The sequence below is a fragment of the Oncorhynchus mykiss genome, chromosome 12, assembly GCF_057628025.1.
Source record: "Oncorhynchus mykiss isolate SJ-2025 chromosome 12, ASM5762802v1, whole genome shotgun sequence".
Classification (NCBI taxonomy): domain Eukaryota; kingdom Metazoa; phylum Chordata; class Actinopteri; order Salmoniformes; family Salmonidae; genus Oncorhynchus; species Oncorhynchus mykiss.
Genome location: NC_143033.1, coordinates 48537391 through 48555382, shown reverse-complemented (window position 1 = coordinate 48555382; position 17992 = coordinate 48537391). Strand labels below are relative to the sequence as shown.

Here is a 17992-nt window from a genome sequence, read left to right as displayed (position 1 = left end):
AGAAGCTCTGTTTAAGTTAGTTCGCTTTTGGGTCCTCATTCACTCACCATAACAGTTTCATCCAGCATATTCTAGTCTTTGTCAAGAAAGACTAGAGTTTATCAGTGCTGCTTGAATCTCCACACAAGCTAGATACTGACGTTTTTCCTACTTAGGTACCTGCTGAAACACCCATTACACTTATGATTAACACCCATTACACTTAAAAGTGTGTATTTTGTGTTGGCATCAAAATACAGTTGCCTTAATGACATTGTTTGATTTTGTTTTGTTTAATGTACGACATTATTGTATTCTGTAACCCATCAAGATTGACGTTATAATCACTCTTCATTCATGCAATTACAGTGTATAGATTTCTAATGAATTAACCTAAAACACATTGTACAAAACAAAATGTATTCTAAGTGGTGAATGTTACATTCCTGCGGGGGAACATACAATACAGTGCCTTCAGAAAGTATTCACACCCCTTGACTTTTTCCACATTTTACAAAATACTCTAATGTCAAAGTGGAAGAAACATTGTAAAAAAAAAAATAAAAAAAAATGCTAATATATCTTGATGACATAAGTATTCAACCCCCTGAGTCAATACATGTTAGAATCACCTATGGCAACGATTACAGCTGTGAGTCTTTCTGTGTCAGTCTCTTAAGAGCTTTGCACACCTGGGTTGTACAATATTTGCACATTTTTATTTTTTAATTCTTAAAGATCTGTCAACTTGGTTGTTGATCATTGCTAGACAGCCATTTTCAAGTATTGCCATAGATTTTCAAGCCAATTTAAGTCCAAACTGTAACTAGGCCACTCAGAAACATTCAATGTTGTCTTTGTAAGCAACTTCAGTGTATATTTAGCATTGTGTTTTAGGTTATTGTCTTGCTGAAAGGTGAATTTGTCTCCCAGTGTCTGTTGGAAAGCAGATTGAACCAGGTTTTTCTCTAGGATTTGCTTGTGCTTGGCTTTATTCTGTTTTTTTTTTTTTTGTGATTTTTTTTTTTACTCCCTAGTCCTTGCCGATGACAAGCATACCCATAACATGATGCAGCCACCACCATGCTTGAAAATATGAAGTGGTACTCAGTGATGTGTTGTTTTGGATATGCCACTATCAAAACACTTTGTATTCAGGACATAAAGTGAATTTCTTTGCATAATGTTTTGCAGTTTTACTTTAGTGCCTTATTCCAAACAGGATGCATGTTTTGGAATATTTAGGTTAGTATTGTGAAGTAACTACAATGTTGGTCCATCCTCTGTTTTCTATCATAGTAACTGTTTTTTGAGCAGTGTCCTTCCTCTCCGGCAGCGGAGTTAGGAAGGACACCTGTATCTTTGTAGTGACTCCGTGTATTTATACACAATCCAAAGTGTAATTAATAACTTCACCATGCTCAAAGGGAATTTCAATGTCTGCTTTAAAATGTTTTACCCATGTACTAATAGATGCATTGGAAATCCTCCCTGGTCTTTGTGGTTGAATCTGTGTTTGAAATACACATCTCGACTGAGGGACCTTACAGCTAATCATATGTGTGGGGTACAGAGATGAGGTAGTCATTCAAAATCACGTTAAACATTATTATTGCACTATTATGTCCATGCAACTTATTATGTGACTTGTTAAGCACATTTTTACTCCTGAACCTATTTAGGCTTGCCATAACAAAGGGGTTGAATACTTATTTACTTAAAACATTTCAGATTTATTAATTGGTAAAAATGTATAAAAACATAAATTCCACTTTGACATTATGGGGTATTGTGTGTAGGCCAGTAACACAAAATTGAAATGTAATAACTTTAAATTCAGGCAATAACACAACAAAATGTGGAAAAAGTCAAGGGGTGTTAATACTTTCTGAAGGCACTGTACCTCCATAAATGCCATTGTAAGACCCCATTAAGTTTCAAAACTGAATTATCATGCTAAAACCCACATTCTTTTGTTCAATGTTGTACCCATTTTGCAACCAAGTCTATCGGCCTCACAACATATGGGAGCAATTGAGGCATAAAAACAGCCATTGGGCCCCCTCCCCCACTGTTTGGGTTTCAGAGAGACAGTCCTGGCACCAACCACACACACACACACACACACACACACACACACACACACACACACACACACACACACACACACACACACACACACACACACACACACACACACACGCACACACACACACACACACACACACACACACACACACACGCAGCTTAGCTTCCTTGCTACAGTTAACAGCTTGTGTCTCTCTCACCAGAATGGATAGTGCTCACCTAAACATCATGTGTGAAACAGCAAAGCACCGGTCAAGTCATCATTACATGAGAGATAATCTCACAGACACAGTTTTCATTAGGAAGTATAGTAATGGCTAACCTCGCATAAACGCCGTTTTGTGATGTGATATGACGAAATTGGATACATAGATGCTTGAGTGACTGGATTTTGAATGCATTGTTTTCTCTTTATTCAACGTGCCTGCCACCCACCCGCTCTTCATCCATTCAATATTTCATGACCCTAAACCCGTCAAACCCACGCATCACTATTATAGATCTTCTACATTTGTATTATGACTGAATTCCTTATTTCAGCAGTTTGTGTCCATGCATGAGAAAACTGGACTGTAACCTGCATACAACACAATATATTAATCCTATAGACAAGCGACATTGTTTAGTTGATTATTTTTCACATTATTTGTTTGTAGACCTGTATGTATCGCCTTTTCTCTCCCCTCTTCAGCACGTTTGTTCCTATGGCATGCACTGCTCTTCATCATTGTAATTAAAGCCATACTGGAGATCAAAGTCCATTTGAATGAATATAGGAATTATCTGATTGTAACCTATACTCTGTCTGCAATAGTAATGAATGTAAATAGGAATTCCATGATTGTAGCCTACATGATCTCATACTCTTTCTCTCTACCTCCATAGACTCCCCACACAAGCAGACCTCCCCACTCCCGAGCAGCAATGCCTCGGAGAAGTCGTGCTCCAAAACATCCGAGGTGGGGGACGATGTCTTGGGGGACTACGTAGTTGGCGAACGTGTCTGGGTCAACGGGGTCAAACCGGGCGTCATCGCCTACCTGGGCGAGACCCAGTTCGCCCCGGGACAGTGGGCTGGGGTGGTCCTCAACGACCTGTTGGGCAAAAATGACGGCTCTGTGGGCGGCGTGCGCTACTTTGAGTGCCAGCCACACCAGGGCATCTTCACGCGCCCCTCCAAGCTCACCAGGCAACCGGTGGGCGAAGGGAGCGAAGGCCACTCTGCTGATTCGCTAACGGCTCAGAACCTGACGCTCCATGGCGTCAACGGGGCTTCGCCTGCTGGTCAGCGCGTGGTTATGCCACTCAGGGAAGGCATGCTCAACAGTTCGGTGAAGACGGGTAACGAGTCAGGTTCCAACATGTCTGACAGCGGCTCGGTCAAGAAAGGCGGGGATAAGGACCTTCGAGTGGGAGACCGCGTGCTGGTGAGTCCATGTCCACACACACACACACACACACACACACACACACAGTGTTGGGTTACCAGTATGGTTCAGACATAGTTTCTAGGTCAAGTATACTGAACACAAATATAAACGGAACATGTACATGTTTGATCCCATGTTTGATGAACTGAAATAAAATATCCCAGAAATTTTCCATATGCAAAAATAGCTTATTTTTCTCAACTTTTGTGTCTGAGACCAGCCACCCGGACAGCTGATGAAACTGCGGGTTTGTACAACCGAAGAATTTCTGCACTAACTTTCAGAAACCGTCTCAGGGATGCTCATTTGCATCCTCATCGTCCTCACCAGGGTCTTGATCTGACTGTAGTTTGGCGTCGTAACCAACTTCAGTGGGAAAATGCTCAGCTTTGATGGCCACTGGCATGCTTGAGAAGTGTGCTCTTCACAGATGAATCCCGGTTTCAACTGTACCGGACAGATGGCGTTGTGTGGGAAAGCAATTTGCTAATGTTAACGTTGTGAACAGAGTACCCCATTGTGGAGGTGGGGATATGATATGGGCAGGCAAAAGCCACGGACAATGAACACAATTGCATTTTATCGATGGCAATTTGAATGCACAAAGATACAGTGACGAGATCCTGAGGCCCATTATTGACCCGTTCATCCGCCAAGCCATCACTTCATGTGTGACCGACCACCTTGATTCGGTGGTATGTAGCAAAAAAATTGTTTTTCTTTTTTTACATTGGATAAAAACAGAGACACAAAGCTACAACATGGTATATCATTCACTACATTTGAGAAATCATGGAAAGGTAATTCTGCTTTGAAAGTTGATAAACTTGTAACCTCACTTTTGAGAAAATGGACTTTGAATGTTTTGATACCTACTGGAGAGCTCTTCTTTGTCTACACCCATTCAGCATCGTTCACACCCTCTTAAGCTTGAGCCCCCACCCAAACTCTTACCATTTTACTCACCCTAGCAGAGATGGTTAGGCTGTTTTCATGTTATCTAGAGCGTTGGTGACTGCAACTGTGCTGCTGGCAACAATTTAATTATGCTTTTTTGCCAACGTTTACTGACATGGCCATATTCAACAGGTGTTGTGCATTCGTAAATTCAACAGTTATTCTACGCTCTGGTACTCTCAGACGAGAGTGCTCTGAAATCGGAGTAGATGGCCAGACGGAATTTACGAATGCACCCGAAATGGTTACTTGCATAGTGGAGTCTTTTGTTAAGACATGTAGCTAGTTAGCTAAACAATTAACCATAATCAAAACTTATGACGTTACTACCCTGCATGAATCTGTAGGTAGCTAACCAGCGTCTATCAACAGTTGTCATAGTGACATTCTATTCAAATTGATACTTGCATAGTGGAGTCTTTTGTTAAGACATGTAGCTAGCCAGCTAAACAATGAACCAGAATCACAACTCATGACATTACTACCCTGTATGAATCTGCAGATAGCTAACCAATATCTGAAAATGTAGCTAGCTAGACTATCTTACTGTATACATCATGGATGGACGCATCTCCTGTCGGATGCCATGGTTGCTCATAGTTTGAAGATGTAATCCGGAGACAGGTGTTTTCTACATCTCCTTAGCTATCCTACTTGAATTCCATTGATTTCATAACTCGTTTCTCCAGAAGGTGGAGAGCCACACTTATGCAGTTTTACTATGCAATACATTTTTCAAAAATAGGCATTAGACAGGATTACCTACACATACTTTCCAGCTCAAATACACAGAAGTGTACTATATGGCAGACTGATCCAAACTCATCTTTGGCATGTCCAGCCCACTCATTATCTCAGCCAATCATGGTTAGCGGGAAGGTTGCTCTCGTTTTTTCCATGACTAAACCAACTAGGCTCATAATTTAACAATTTTATGCGTATTCACAGATGGCATACAAGTTTGCTATTAAGGCACATGAAAGTTCACATGTTCGCGAAGGGATTTCTGCCAAAAAAACGCGTTTTGATTTTTTTTTAAAAAGTGTTACTTTCAAATGGCTCTCCTGTGAAGTAGTGACCCGCGACATATGCCTAGTTTCCTGAAACGGGTCACATGTTTCAGCAAGATAATGCACAGCACCATGTCGCAAGGATCTGGACACAATTCCCATTTCTTCCATGGCTTGCATACTCATCAGACATGTCACCCATTGAGCATGTTTGTGATGCTCTGGATCGACATGTACTACAGCTTGTTCCAGTTCCCACTGATATCCATGAGTGGGACAACATTCCACAGGCCACAATCAACAGCCTGATAATACGAAGGAGATGCGTCGCGCTGCATGAGGCAAATGGTGGTCACACTGGACACTGACTGGAGTCAAATGAAATCCATAGATTAGAGCCCAATGAAAAAAATTCAATTGACTAATTTCCTTATATGAACTGTAACTCAGTAAAATCTTTGAAATTGTTGCAAGTTGCGTTTACATTTTTGTTCACATTCTGCAACTTTCATACCCACATAGTATCAAGGCAAAACCACTCTTGAAAAAACAATGTGTAAATGTTTTTCACTGTGTGGAAAAATGATGTTGTTGACATGAAGAGCACGTTTGCTTTGACCCTCGCTCCACAAAAACAATGACAAAACATTATGATTTATGATTATGATTTACCTGTCACGCTCTGACCTTAGTTCCTTTGTTATGTCTTTGTTTTAGTATGGTCAGGGCGTGAGTTGGGTGGGTTGTCTATGTTCGTTTTTCTATAATTTGGGATTTCTGTGTTCGGCCTAGTATGGTTCTCAATCAGAGGCAGCTGTCAATTGTTGTCCCTGATTGAGAATCATACTTAGGTAGCCTGGTTTCACTTCTGAGTTGTGGGTGTTTGTCTTCCGTGTCAGTGTTTGTGACCACACGGGACTGTTTCGTTTATTCACGTTTATTGTTTTGTTCCAGTGTTCTGTTGTGTTTGTTTAAACATTATGGACACTTACCATGCTGCACATTGGTCCTCCGATCCTTCTCGCTTCTCCTCCTCAGAAGAGGAGGACGACGAGATCTGTTACATTACCTGTAAATCTGCTATCTTTTTTGATCATTCTGAAAGTCTGAGAAACCAGACCTGGACTGATTCCGTTTGCACTCCCACAAAAGGTCAAGGACTGCCATTTACACAACGTTCTTTCAACCAAACCACACTCTCTAAACAACAATTGGGTCACATTGCCTTTCATTTACCGTTGGGTTGCGCTAAATGGTCAGTTTTGTCAATCACATTGGATTACTATCAGGAGATCCCACCGCTGACATCATTTTACCTTGCTTCTCCACTCTGCTCTAACTCACAGCTATTCTGTGAGTGTGTTGGTCAATATGGATACTGGATAGGGAGTTGTGAAACTTGTTTCAAAATTGTCAGCCTCTCTTGCAATATTGATATTGTGTATTTTGGTGCCCTACTTTTGAATCTTGAAGCTTTGTGATAGGCTCTGACTTGTATTCCAATTTTGTACAAAATACACAATGGGATCGTTTTCTTGTTGCCTGCCATGTTATGATAACTTCACTGGAGGGCAGTTCTACAGCTGTAGATTAGGAAGGAGTTCTTTGATTAATTTAGTCTTGACAAGAGTTGTTTGACTTGTATGAAGTACATATTTCAGAACCATTTTGTGACTTTTAGGTTTGAAGGATTAACATGGTTGTAGAAGTTTTGCTCACTGTCACACTTTGACCTAGTTCACCTGTCCTTGTGATTGTCTCCAACCCCTCCAGGTGTTGCTTATTATCCCCGGTGTATACAGTGCCTTGCGAATGTATTCGGCCCCTTGAACTTTGCGACCTTTTGCCACATTTCAGGCTTCAAACATAAAGATATAAAACTGTATTTTTTTGTGAAGAATCAACAACAAGTGGGACACAATCATGAAGTGGAACGACATTTATTGGATATTTCAAACTTTTTTAACAAATCAAAATCTGAAAAATTGGGCGTGCAAAATTATTCAGCCCCTTTACTTTCAGTGCAGCAAACTCTCTCCAGAAGTTCAGTGAGGATCTCTGAATGATCCAATGTTGACCTAAATGACTAATGATGATAAATACAATCCACCTGTGTGTAATCAAGTCTCCGTATAAATGCACCTGCACTGTGATAGTCTCAGAGGTCCGTTAAAAGCGCAGAGAGCATCATGAAGAACAAGGAACACACCAGGCAGGTCCGAGATACTGTTGTGAAGAAGTTTAAAGCCGGATTTGGATACAAAAATATTTCCCAAGCTTTAAACATCCCAAGGAGCACTGTGCAAGCGATAATATTGAAATGGAAGGAGTATCAGACCACTGCAAATCTACCAAGACCTGGCCGTCCCTCTAAACTTTCAGCTCATACAAGGAGAAGACTGATCAGAGATGCAGCCAAGAGGCCCATGATCACTCTGGATGAACTGCAGAGATCTACAGCTGAGGTGGGAGACTCTGTCCATAGGACAACAATCAGTCGTATATTGCACAAATCTGGCCTTTATGGAAGAGTGGCAAGAAGAAAGCCATTTCTTAAAGATATCCATAAACAGTGTCGTTTAAAGTTTGCCACAAGCCACCTGGGAGACACACCAAACATGTGGAAGAAGGTGCTCTGGTCAGATGAAACCAAAATTGAACTTTTTGCCAACAATGCAAAACGTTATGTTTGACGTAAAAGCAACACAGCTGAACACACCATCCCCACTGTCAAACATGGTGGTGGCAGCATCATGGTTTGGGCCTGCTTTTCTTCAGCAGGGACAGGGAAGATGGTTAAAATTGCTGGGAAGATGGATGGAGCCAAATACAGGACCATTCTGGAAGAGAACCTGATGGAGTCTGCAAAAGACCTGAGACTGGGACGGAGATTTGTCTTCCAACAAGACAATGATCCAAAACATAAAGCAAAATCTACAATGGAATGGTTCAAAAATAAACATATCCAGGTGTTAGAATGTCAAAGTCCAGACCTGAATCCAATCGAGAATCTGTGGAAAGAACTGAAAACTGCTGTTCACCAATGCTCTCCATCCAACCTCACTGAGCTCGAGCTTTTTTTGCAAGGAGGAATGGGAAAAAATGTCAGTCTCTCGATGTGCAAAACTGATAGAGACATACCCCAAGCGACTTACAGCTGTAATCGCAGCAAAAGGTGGCGCTACAAAGTATTAACTTAAGGGGGCTGAATAATTTTGCACACCCAATTTTTCAGTTTTTGATTTGTTAAAAAAGTTTGAAATATCCAATAAATGTCTTTCCACTTGATGATTGTGTCCCACTTGTTGTTGATTCTTCACAAAAAAATACAGTTTTATATCTTTATGTTTGAAGCCTGAAATGTGGCAAAAGGTCACAAAGTTCAAGGGGGCCGAATACTTTCGCAAGGCAATGTATATCCCTGTGTTTCCCGTCTCTCTGTGCCAGTTCGTCTTGTTTGCCAAGTCAACCAGCGTTTTTCCTTGCTCCTATTTTTCCCATTTTCTGTTTGTTTCTAGTCCTCCTGGTTTTGACCCTTGCCTGTCCTGACTCCGAACTCGCCTGCCTGAACACTCTGTCTGTTCTGACTACCAGCCTGCCTATCCCCTTGTAATAAGTTTGGACTCAGATCTGGTTTCTAACTCCTGCCTGACTATAAGACTGCCTATCCCCTTGTAATATGTTTGGACTCAGATCTGGTTTCTAACTCCTGCCTGACTATAAGACTGCCTATCGTCTGGTACTGTTTGGACTCTGACCTGGCAATGATTAAAGAACGCAATGGCGTTAAGTAAATTGCGGCTGTCACAGCTTTTGAGAGTCATGATGGTTCTCAGTGATGACGACACGAAAAATTAACTATTGATTGAATTAACTATTGATGAACTCAGAAGTAATCAAATTTACTCTCACCATTTGATAATGTATTGCTAAATAAATAATGATTGAACACATAGCACTCGCGAACAGGTTGGCACAGCAAATACAGTTGAAGTCGGAAGTTTGCATACACTTAGGTTGGAGTCATTAAAACTCGTTTTTCAACCACTCCACACATTTCTTGTTAACAAGCTATAGTTTTGGCAAGTCGGTTAGGACATCTACTTTGTGCATGACACAAGTAATTGAAGGTACCACGTTCATCTGCACAAACAATAGTACGCAAGTATAAACACCATGGGAACATGCAGCCGTCATACCGCTCAGGAAGGAGACGCGTTCTGTCTCCTAGAGATGAATGTACTTTTGTGCGAAAGGTGCAAATCAATCCCAGAACAACAGCAAAGGACCTTGTGAAGGTGCTGGACGAAACAGGTACAAAAGTATCTATATCAACAGTAAAACGAGTCCTATATCGACATAACCTGAAAGGCCGCTCAGCAAGGAAGAAGCTACTGCTCCAAAACCGCCATAAAAAAGCCAGACTACGGTTTGCAACTGCACATGGAGACAAAGATTGTACATTTTGGAGAAATGTCCTCTGGTCTGATGAAACAAAAATATAACTGTTTGGCCATAATGACCATTGTTATGCTTGGAGGAAGAAAGGGGAGGCTTGCAAGCCAAGGAACACCATCCCAACTGTGAAGCACGGGGGTGGCAGCATCATGTTGTGGGAATGCTTTGCTACAGGAGGGACTGGTGCACTTCACAAAATAGATGGCATCATGAGGTAGGAAAATGATGTGGATATATTGAAGCAACATCTCAAAACATCAGTCAGGAAGTTAATAAAGCTTGGTCACAATTGGGTCTTCCAAATGGACAATGACCCCAAGCATACTTCCAAAGTTGAGGCAAAATGGCTTAAGGACAACAAAGTCAAGGTATTGGAGTGGCCATCACAAGCCCTAACCTCAATCCTTTAAAAAATGTGTGGGCAGAAATGAAAAAGCGTGTGCGAGCAAGGAGACCTACAAACCTGACTCAGTTACACCAGCTCTGTCAGGAGGAATGGGCCAAAATTCACCCATATTGTGGGAAGCTTGTGGAAGGCTACCCGACACATTTGACCCAAGTGAAACTATTTAAAGGCAGTGCTACCAAATACTAATTGAGTGTATGTAAACTTCTGACCCACTGGGAATGTGATAATAGAAATGAAAGCTGAAATAAATAATTCTCTCTACTATAATTCTGACATTTCACATTCTTAAAATAAAGTGGTGATCCTAACTGGCCTAAGGCAGGGATTTTTTTTACTAGGATTAAATGTCACGAATTGTGAAAAACTGAGTTTGAATGTATTTGGCTAAGGTGTATGTAAACTTCCGACTTCAACTGTATACTTCAGCAGGTGACAGATCAGAGTTTGGCGCGGTGGTTTTATTTTTATGATTCTGCACATCAGTCTTATGCAATGAATTATTTATTGATTCAGTGTGTGTTATTGATGACCACTGCTATTAGCACCATTCTCATGAAAAATGAGTTTAATATTAGCCATTATAGTATTAATACTAAAGCTCATTTAAACGAAAATCATAAATAATTTACATCATTTAGCAGACACTCTTATCCAGAACAACTTACTTATTGGTCTCCCGTGGGAATGAAACCCACAACCCTGGCGTTGAAAGCACCATGCTCTACCAATTGAGCCACACAGGACCATAATAATGAATGCTTCTTACAAGTATATATGGTTACGCTTGTTTTTAATCTGTGAGAAACACGCTACTCCTGGTGGAAAGAGGCTGTATGGTTCACAATGAGTTGCATAATGCATGCTTTACGTTACGTACAGCGTCAGAGGGGTCCGTTTTTTTCATATTTTCTCAAATACTATTGGTTTTTTTCCATGTCAATCAACGCTTGAATAGAAACGTAGCTAACACCCCGGATTTTGATGCTAACACAGTCGCTACAGTCCCATTAGTTTTCATTGCAGCCTCATTCGAATGCTGCGGTTACGCAGAATGTGTACGCAATACCGTTAGGTAGACTTTATTCTCAAAATACTTTATTCTCAAAATTGTATTTCGATTTTATTATGGAATTATTGCGACTATTCACCAAATTTAATTTGGACATTATTCTCAAAATTTAAACTCTCTCAAAGTATTTCAAGTTTTTTAAGTACTATCCGTGCAACAACAAAAAAATCCAAGCACCACCACGCATCACCGTTTATTTTTTATGCATCACCGTTTATTTATTTTATCTTCACTTGGCCTTAATACTCTTCTGTAATACAGTGTATATGTGCAAAATAACCCGTAAAGAACATTTAACCATCTCTATTAATTGTGTTTTATTGATGTATATTTCACTATCTGCATTGCACAATAACACAGTTGCTGGAAGTTATATATTTTTTGAATGCAAGGCAAACTAACGGACTCATAGGACTGGTCTTACACATCTTCAATATGATGTCTTAAGAGAGACTAGCCTATGGGTTACACTTCATATCACCTTACTGTATCTTATAGTGCATCTGTCTAACCTCCATTTCAAATCATAGACAAAGATATCACAGCCTAGTGCCCTGGTGTAGCTCTTTGTGTCTTGGCACTAAAACTGAGTTGCTTTGAGTCACATCTCAGGCCAACTTTCAGATAAACAGGAAGTTAGAGGGGCAGTAGCCAAGAGGAGTTTTACAGTATGTTGCTGACTCGCTGTCTCTGCACTGCTGGCAGGCACACTGGCTTTAATCTGTGAATCGTTATGCAGTCATCCATCCAACTGGCATCACAAGCAGCCCACAACTGTGTTTTGCCTCATGGCTTTCACACTACTCCATCACACTTCTCTCTTCCCAGCCCATGAAAATGGACAGGTCAGTGTCAGGTCAGTGAAATAGCAAGATCTCCTATTTTGTCAACCCAGGTCGATGTCTTCTCCTTATGTTTTGACAAGCTAGGTTGTGGTCTATTTCACACAGTATGTTTTCCTTGGTGTGAAAGCTGTTTTGGACATGGTGTGTCATTCTGTGCAGGTTTAAGGAAAGGGGAATACCTAGTTAGTTGTACAACTGAATGCATTCAGCCAAAATGTGTTTTACATATTTAACCCAACCCCTCTGAATCAGAGAGGTGTGGGGGGCTACCTTAATTGACATCCACATCATTGACACCAGGGGAACAGTGGATAAACTGCCTTGCTCAGTGGCAGAATGACAGATTTTTACCTTGTCAGCTCGGGGATTTGCTCTCGCAACCTTGCGGTTACTAGTCCAACGCTCTAACCACTAGGCTACCTTCTGTCCCTATAACTAAACAAAGTGAGTTAGGAAGAGAGGACTCAACATTCTTTGGGAGTGTTTTTGTTATCTCTATGTAGATTCACGGGTGATGAATGTCTGTCTGTTACGTCAAGCTGGAGCTTCTCTTCTCAGAGGAAGTGAGGATGTTACAGTGACAGTACTCATATTTCACGTACAAATGTGCACCATATGTGGATGAGAAGGAGTGGAAGTCGAGATATTTAGCCTTTTTTGACTCACATTGACATTGATGATGACTATCATTAATATGATTTATTCATAATTATTATTAATAATTATATAATAAATATTATATTATAATATTTATAATTATTTATATTTATTATAATAAATAAAGTTGATTATTTATTATAAACATGTATTAATCGATCAATTCAATCGATCAATTAATCGATCAGCCCTCAACATTCATTGTGCAGTTTTTATCCTCAAACATCAGCAGTAAGTTCTTAAAACACGTCATGACAAGACAACCTACAGCACAACTGATTTGTATGAATTTGATGAGTACAACATAATAATTCACTGGAAACTGCTCTGTGCTGACAATGCCATGCTATCCATAAGGGCAGTGTGCTGTAAGTAAGTTATGCTCTTTTCTCTTTCCATAAAGACAATTACTGTAGGTTCTTCTCTCGCCCACTCACAAAAGGCCTCTGTGTCCCGGGATCAGTCTGGAGAAGATGTGACTCAAAACAAGATGGCAGTAGTCATGAGTCAGAGGTTGGGAAGTGAACAAAGCACTATTCTCCACCAACTCATTTCAGTGAGACATTGTCCATCTCTACTACATTCACACACAACATTTTTTATGGTTGTGGATAACACTCTCTATGAATTCCCTCTACCTCATTGTAATGTTTTTTATAACGCTATGAGAATGGTGTGAGGGCATTATAACACTTTGCGTCATAAGGCATTATAGAGCCTTGTCATAATGCTCTATGGATATAGTTACAGATGTTAATGAGCAATTATTAGTGCCTATTTCATGGATTATAATGCATTATGCGTACCTCATAGGATTTTATAAATGTGCTTATAATCCATTATAAAGACAGTATTAATAGGAAGTTTTACCAAGTTGTGAAATGCAGTGTTTTTTTCCAGTAAATAAGCCTTGTGGAGCAATAACATCTCAGTCTTCGTTATTTGCATTTGTGTTGTCATCATACCATTTAGAAAACAATATCTTCTCACAGCCAGAGGTGGAATCAATATGGCTGTCTGTGAAAGAACAGGAGAGTCCTTTGGGGGATTGAAAAGAGAGTGAAAGCTATACCAGGTTTTGCCATCAGATGAATTTAGACTGAATTTCATTGTTCTGCTCCTTGCAGTGCTTTGAGTAAGAGATACACACTGGCATGGATGATATCATTGTTTGGCCTCTAGGATGATGACCATGATGACATAATATGTGTTCATCATGTTTATAAAAAAAATCCTTTATATTTCTTGTTTATGATATCGAATCGATTGTTGAGAATCTGTATTTATATTGGTTTATTTGTTTATTTTGGTTTAGTGAAGATCAAGAAAAGGTTATTTCACTCATTGGCGATTGGCCTGTTGTTTGTTAGGTTATTGTTTAGGGGTTGGGCGGATGACTTAAACATATTTTAATCAGTTGTTGATTAAAGATTCCCTGGCAATGAAAGTAATAAGTAACATAATACATTTGATTACTCTATTATTACTCTTAAATGAGTATTAAAAACATTCTGATTACATTTACTTCCATTTCTATCACTCTTTTAATTAAAAAACATGCCCCTAATATTCAATAGAAAAACAAAGAAACACAATATCAAGTAATCTAAAACTCTTTTAATCTAAAACTCTTCACATTTCTTGTTGCTGCAGGATTATTTTCCTGCTGTAACAAACTGGCTCAAATGAAGATCCTACATCTGTATGTGCTAACAGTGGGTTTACATTAAATACAAAAAAAGGGATGTATTGATGCGCACTTTTTTCCATTGTTACAGACAGAGGTAGTATCAGCTCTACCTGTGCTTTTCCAGTGGATGTACTTCTAGCCAACTCGGGCTACGTAAATACCGTTGCTTATATGTGAATTTGAGTTCGGAGCACGCCAGATGCATGTTGGATATGGTTGGGTCAGATTCTCCCGGAGAATCTGGTTCTCTCGTGACTTTGGCCTCCTTTGACACTAGCAAATCACATGCCAATCATCACGTGGGGCGTTCCAAAAGCATATTGTTGGGGCTGCTTGGCAATAGACAGCGCATCTCAGTATGAAGCGCTGTGCACAGTTAATTTATCTCAACTGTTGGTCATTTTTAGGTAAATTTCATTTAAATTGAAACATTTCAGGTAAATTCGCTGCAGCATAGGTAGCGTATAGCCTAGTGCATGCCATGATGATGCTTGGAAAGTTGTATGTCAATATACAGTATACCATCTGATTATCTTAGATTTTATATTAATATTTTAGGGGGTTTGGGAGAGGACACAATATTGTTGTTGTCGTGGCATTCCAAAACACTGAGAAATGATCTGTGTTTGCCTCGGTCCACTGTTTGTAGATGATTGAACTTTAGATGGAGTACGTTTCTTTATCATCAGTCTGTCTGATCGCATTAGCGTAACCGGCGGTGACCTTTTCAGACATAGAATATCAGCTGTTTCAGTCATGCACGATTACACATCAGCTCTGTCGCTCCGTTGTCAACTCCGAGTTGTCAACTCCGAGTTGTCAACTTCGACGTCTACCCATGCAACACCAAGATGCCTGTCTGATTTCACCCTTATGTGTCTACGTCATTTAGTGTCACTATGGGATACATGCATAACATCCCAATCCCACCTTCTAAAAAGGCAACACTCCATTGTCACTGAAAGTAGCCCAATGGTTATTGTTACCTTTTTTGGTATACAGTATATACTGTCGCGGTGAAGGCGCCGTGCAGGATTACGCCACACTACATACCTTATTTATAAACATGTAAGAACATCTTTGCACAGTTGGAAAAGGATGTCGCAAACAACATATATTTTTTTCAAGTATGCATATTTTGGGGGTATCTGAAATAACAAACAAACAAAAAGAAACAGAAAGACAACCTCATGTCTACCTCAGTTGCAGTTGTTCTATATTTTATCTTACTACGCAAGGTATTTTGGACATGATAATTCCCAAGATGTTGCAGTTGTTCATCATGCTCCTTTGTATTTTCAGGTGGGGGGCACTAAGACAGGAGTGGTGCGCTACGTGGGAGAGACTGACTTTGCCAAGGGTGAGTGGTGCGGCGTGGAGTTGGACGAGCCCCTGGGGAAGAATGACGGTGCAGTGGCTGGAACCAGGTATCTCTCTCTCTCTCTCTCTCTGTGTGTGTCTTTCTCTCTCCCCCTCTCCCCACTTGATCTAACTCCCTCTTTATTTAAATTTGTCTGTCTCTCACTGTCTCTTTCTCACTCTCCTACACACACACACTCGCATGCACGCACACAAAAACCCCACACAGATCTGTCTGGCAGATCTAGCTGTAGGCCTAGTAGTGGCTTAAACAAATCTATCATGTGTGGTTTAGTGTCAGACGAGACAGCATCATTCTCTTTTTAGCTGCAATCCCACTGTATGGTGAATATTTAGAGCTAGGCCTTCCCCTCTGTAACACAATATTCAACTGAATTATTTCCAAAATGGTGGAAACATAAATCACTGTGCAAACAGAATATGACTTCACTCTCCAGAATATGACTTCACTCTTCTACCTACAAAATGAATCCCTAAATCAAAAAATAAAAATTGAGATGGAAAGTAGCTGTGCTACCATATACTAGCGGCAACATGCTCTACTTTCCTCGACTTACATATTTGATGTTTGAAATATGCCTTAGAAAGCTTTATTTCAATCCACTTAACTAAAAGCATGTTTTCCGCCTCTCAAAGTGATTGATTTCTATTAAAATACCTTTTAATGTGAAGGAATGCTCGACAGCAACTAGTCATGACTTGCATCACATTTTACAGTACTATATTATTAATGACATAATACATACTAGAACATTGATATAACTTTTCCAACATGCCACTAAAATGAATGTAATGTAATGTTTCCCAATAGTCTTGAAAGGCCAGTCTTAGTCCTCATTGCCACCTTTCTCTCATAACCTCTGATTAGAAAGGACTTGATTCCACTTGACATGATGGAACCTAGTAGTGAGCACCAATATCGATAAAAAAGTAAAAATAAAATATCAATAACAAGGCTATATACAGAGTCAATGTGCGGGGGTTAGTCGAGGTAATTTGTACATGTAGGTAGGGGTAAAGTGACTATTCAGAGATAATAAACAGCGAGTAGCAGCAGTGTAAAAACAAAAGGTGAGGGGGTCAATGTAAATAGTCCGGGTGGCCATTTTATTAATTGTTCATCAGTCTTATGGGTTGTGGGTAGAAGCTGTTAAGGAGCCTTTTGGACCTAGACTTGGCACTCCGGTACCACTTGCAATGCTGTAGCAGAGAGAACAGGAAATTCACCATGTATTTACGTCGCCGAGACATAGCATGGGAATCTTTGTCTAAGAGGGCCTCGGTCGAAAATACTAAATGCGCTATGAAACGCTCTCCAGTCGCTCCTTTACAGACATTGGGATGCATAGGCATGATGTCCAATGTCAATTACTCATTAATTATCCCGTCCTTCGATGTATTAACTATGGCCCACTTCCTTGCAAGGTAGAAGCAAAACATTTATTAAAAGAGCTAATTTTACTCAAACATTTTTAAAGGGTATTAGTCATGACTTTAAATAATAATAAATAATTTGGTGGGTGCTTATATTTGTCCTATTTCACATATCTATTAATTGGAAATTAGCTTTTTTGCACATCTCAACTCTCCCTGAGACACCTTCGGAGAGTGTTCGGCTACTGGCCCAACACTGTAACCGCTCGGCTACCCGCCGCCCTGTGTTTTAGCATGTACAAAGTAACACAAACAAAACAGATGACATATCATACATTTAAAAAAACAACCTAAAACAATGAAATTGACTGAATATTCACATTTCAAAAAATGGGCAAGACAAAAGATTTAAGTGCCTTTGAACAGGGTATGGTAGTAGGTGCCAGGCGCACCAATTTGTGTCAAGAACTGCAATGCTGCTGGGTTTTTCACACTCAACAGTTTCCCATGTGTTTCAAGAATGGTCCACCACCCAAAGGACCTCCTGTCAACTTGACACAACTGTGGGAAGCATTGGAGTCAACATTTATTTGATTTAACTAGGCAAGTCAGTTAAGAACAAATTCTTATTTACAATGACGGCTTA

The 17992-nt window shown here is 40.1% G+C and overlaps 1 protein-coding gene across 11 annotated transcripts in view; it reads left to right on the top strand.

Annotated features, from left to right (window-relative positions):
• Nucleotides 1-17992, top strand: part of LOC110537702 (CAP-Gly domain-containing linker protein 2) — a 79252-nt gene that overhangs the window by 18131 nt on the left and 43129 nt on the right. For 7 of the 11 annotated variants that reach the window (XM_021623954.3, XM_021623953.3, XM_021623952.3 and 4 more), the window contains exons 3-4: nt 2953-3494; nt 15895-16019. In XM_021623954.3, coding sequence (XP_021479629.2) covers nt 2953-3494; nt 15895-16019 — 667 coding nt within the window. Of the gene's footprint in view, nt 1-2952; nt 3495-12078; nt 12257-15894; nt 16020-17992 lie in introns of those variants that run through there. The other 4 variants (XM_090192625.1, XM_090192623.1, XM_090192624.1 and 1 more) reach the window with 1 other exon arrangement.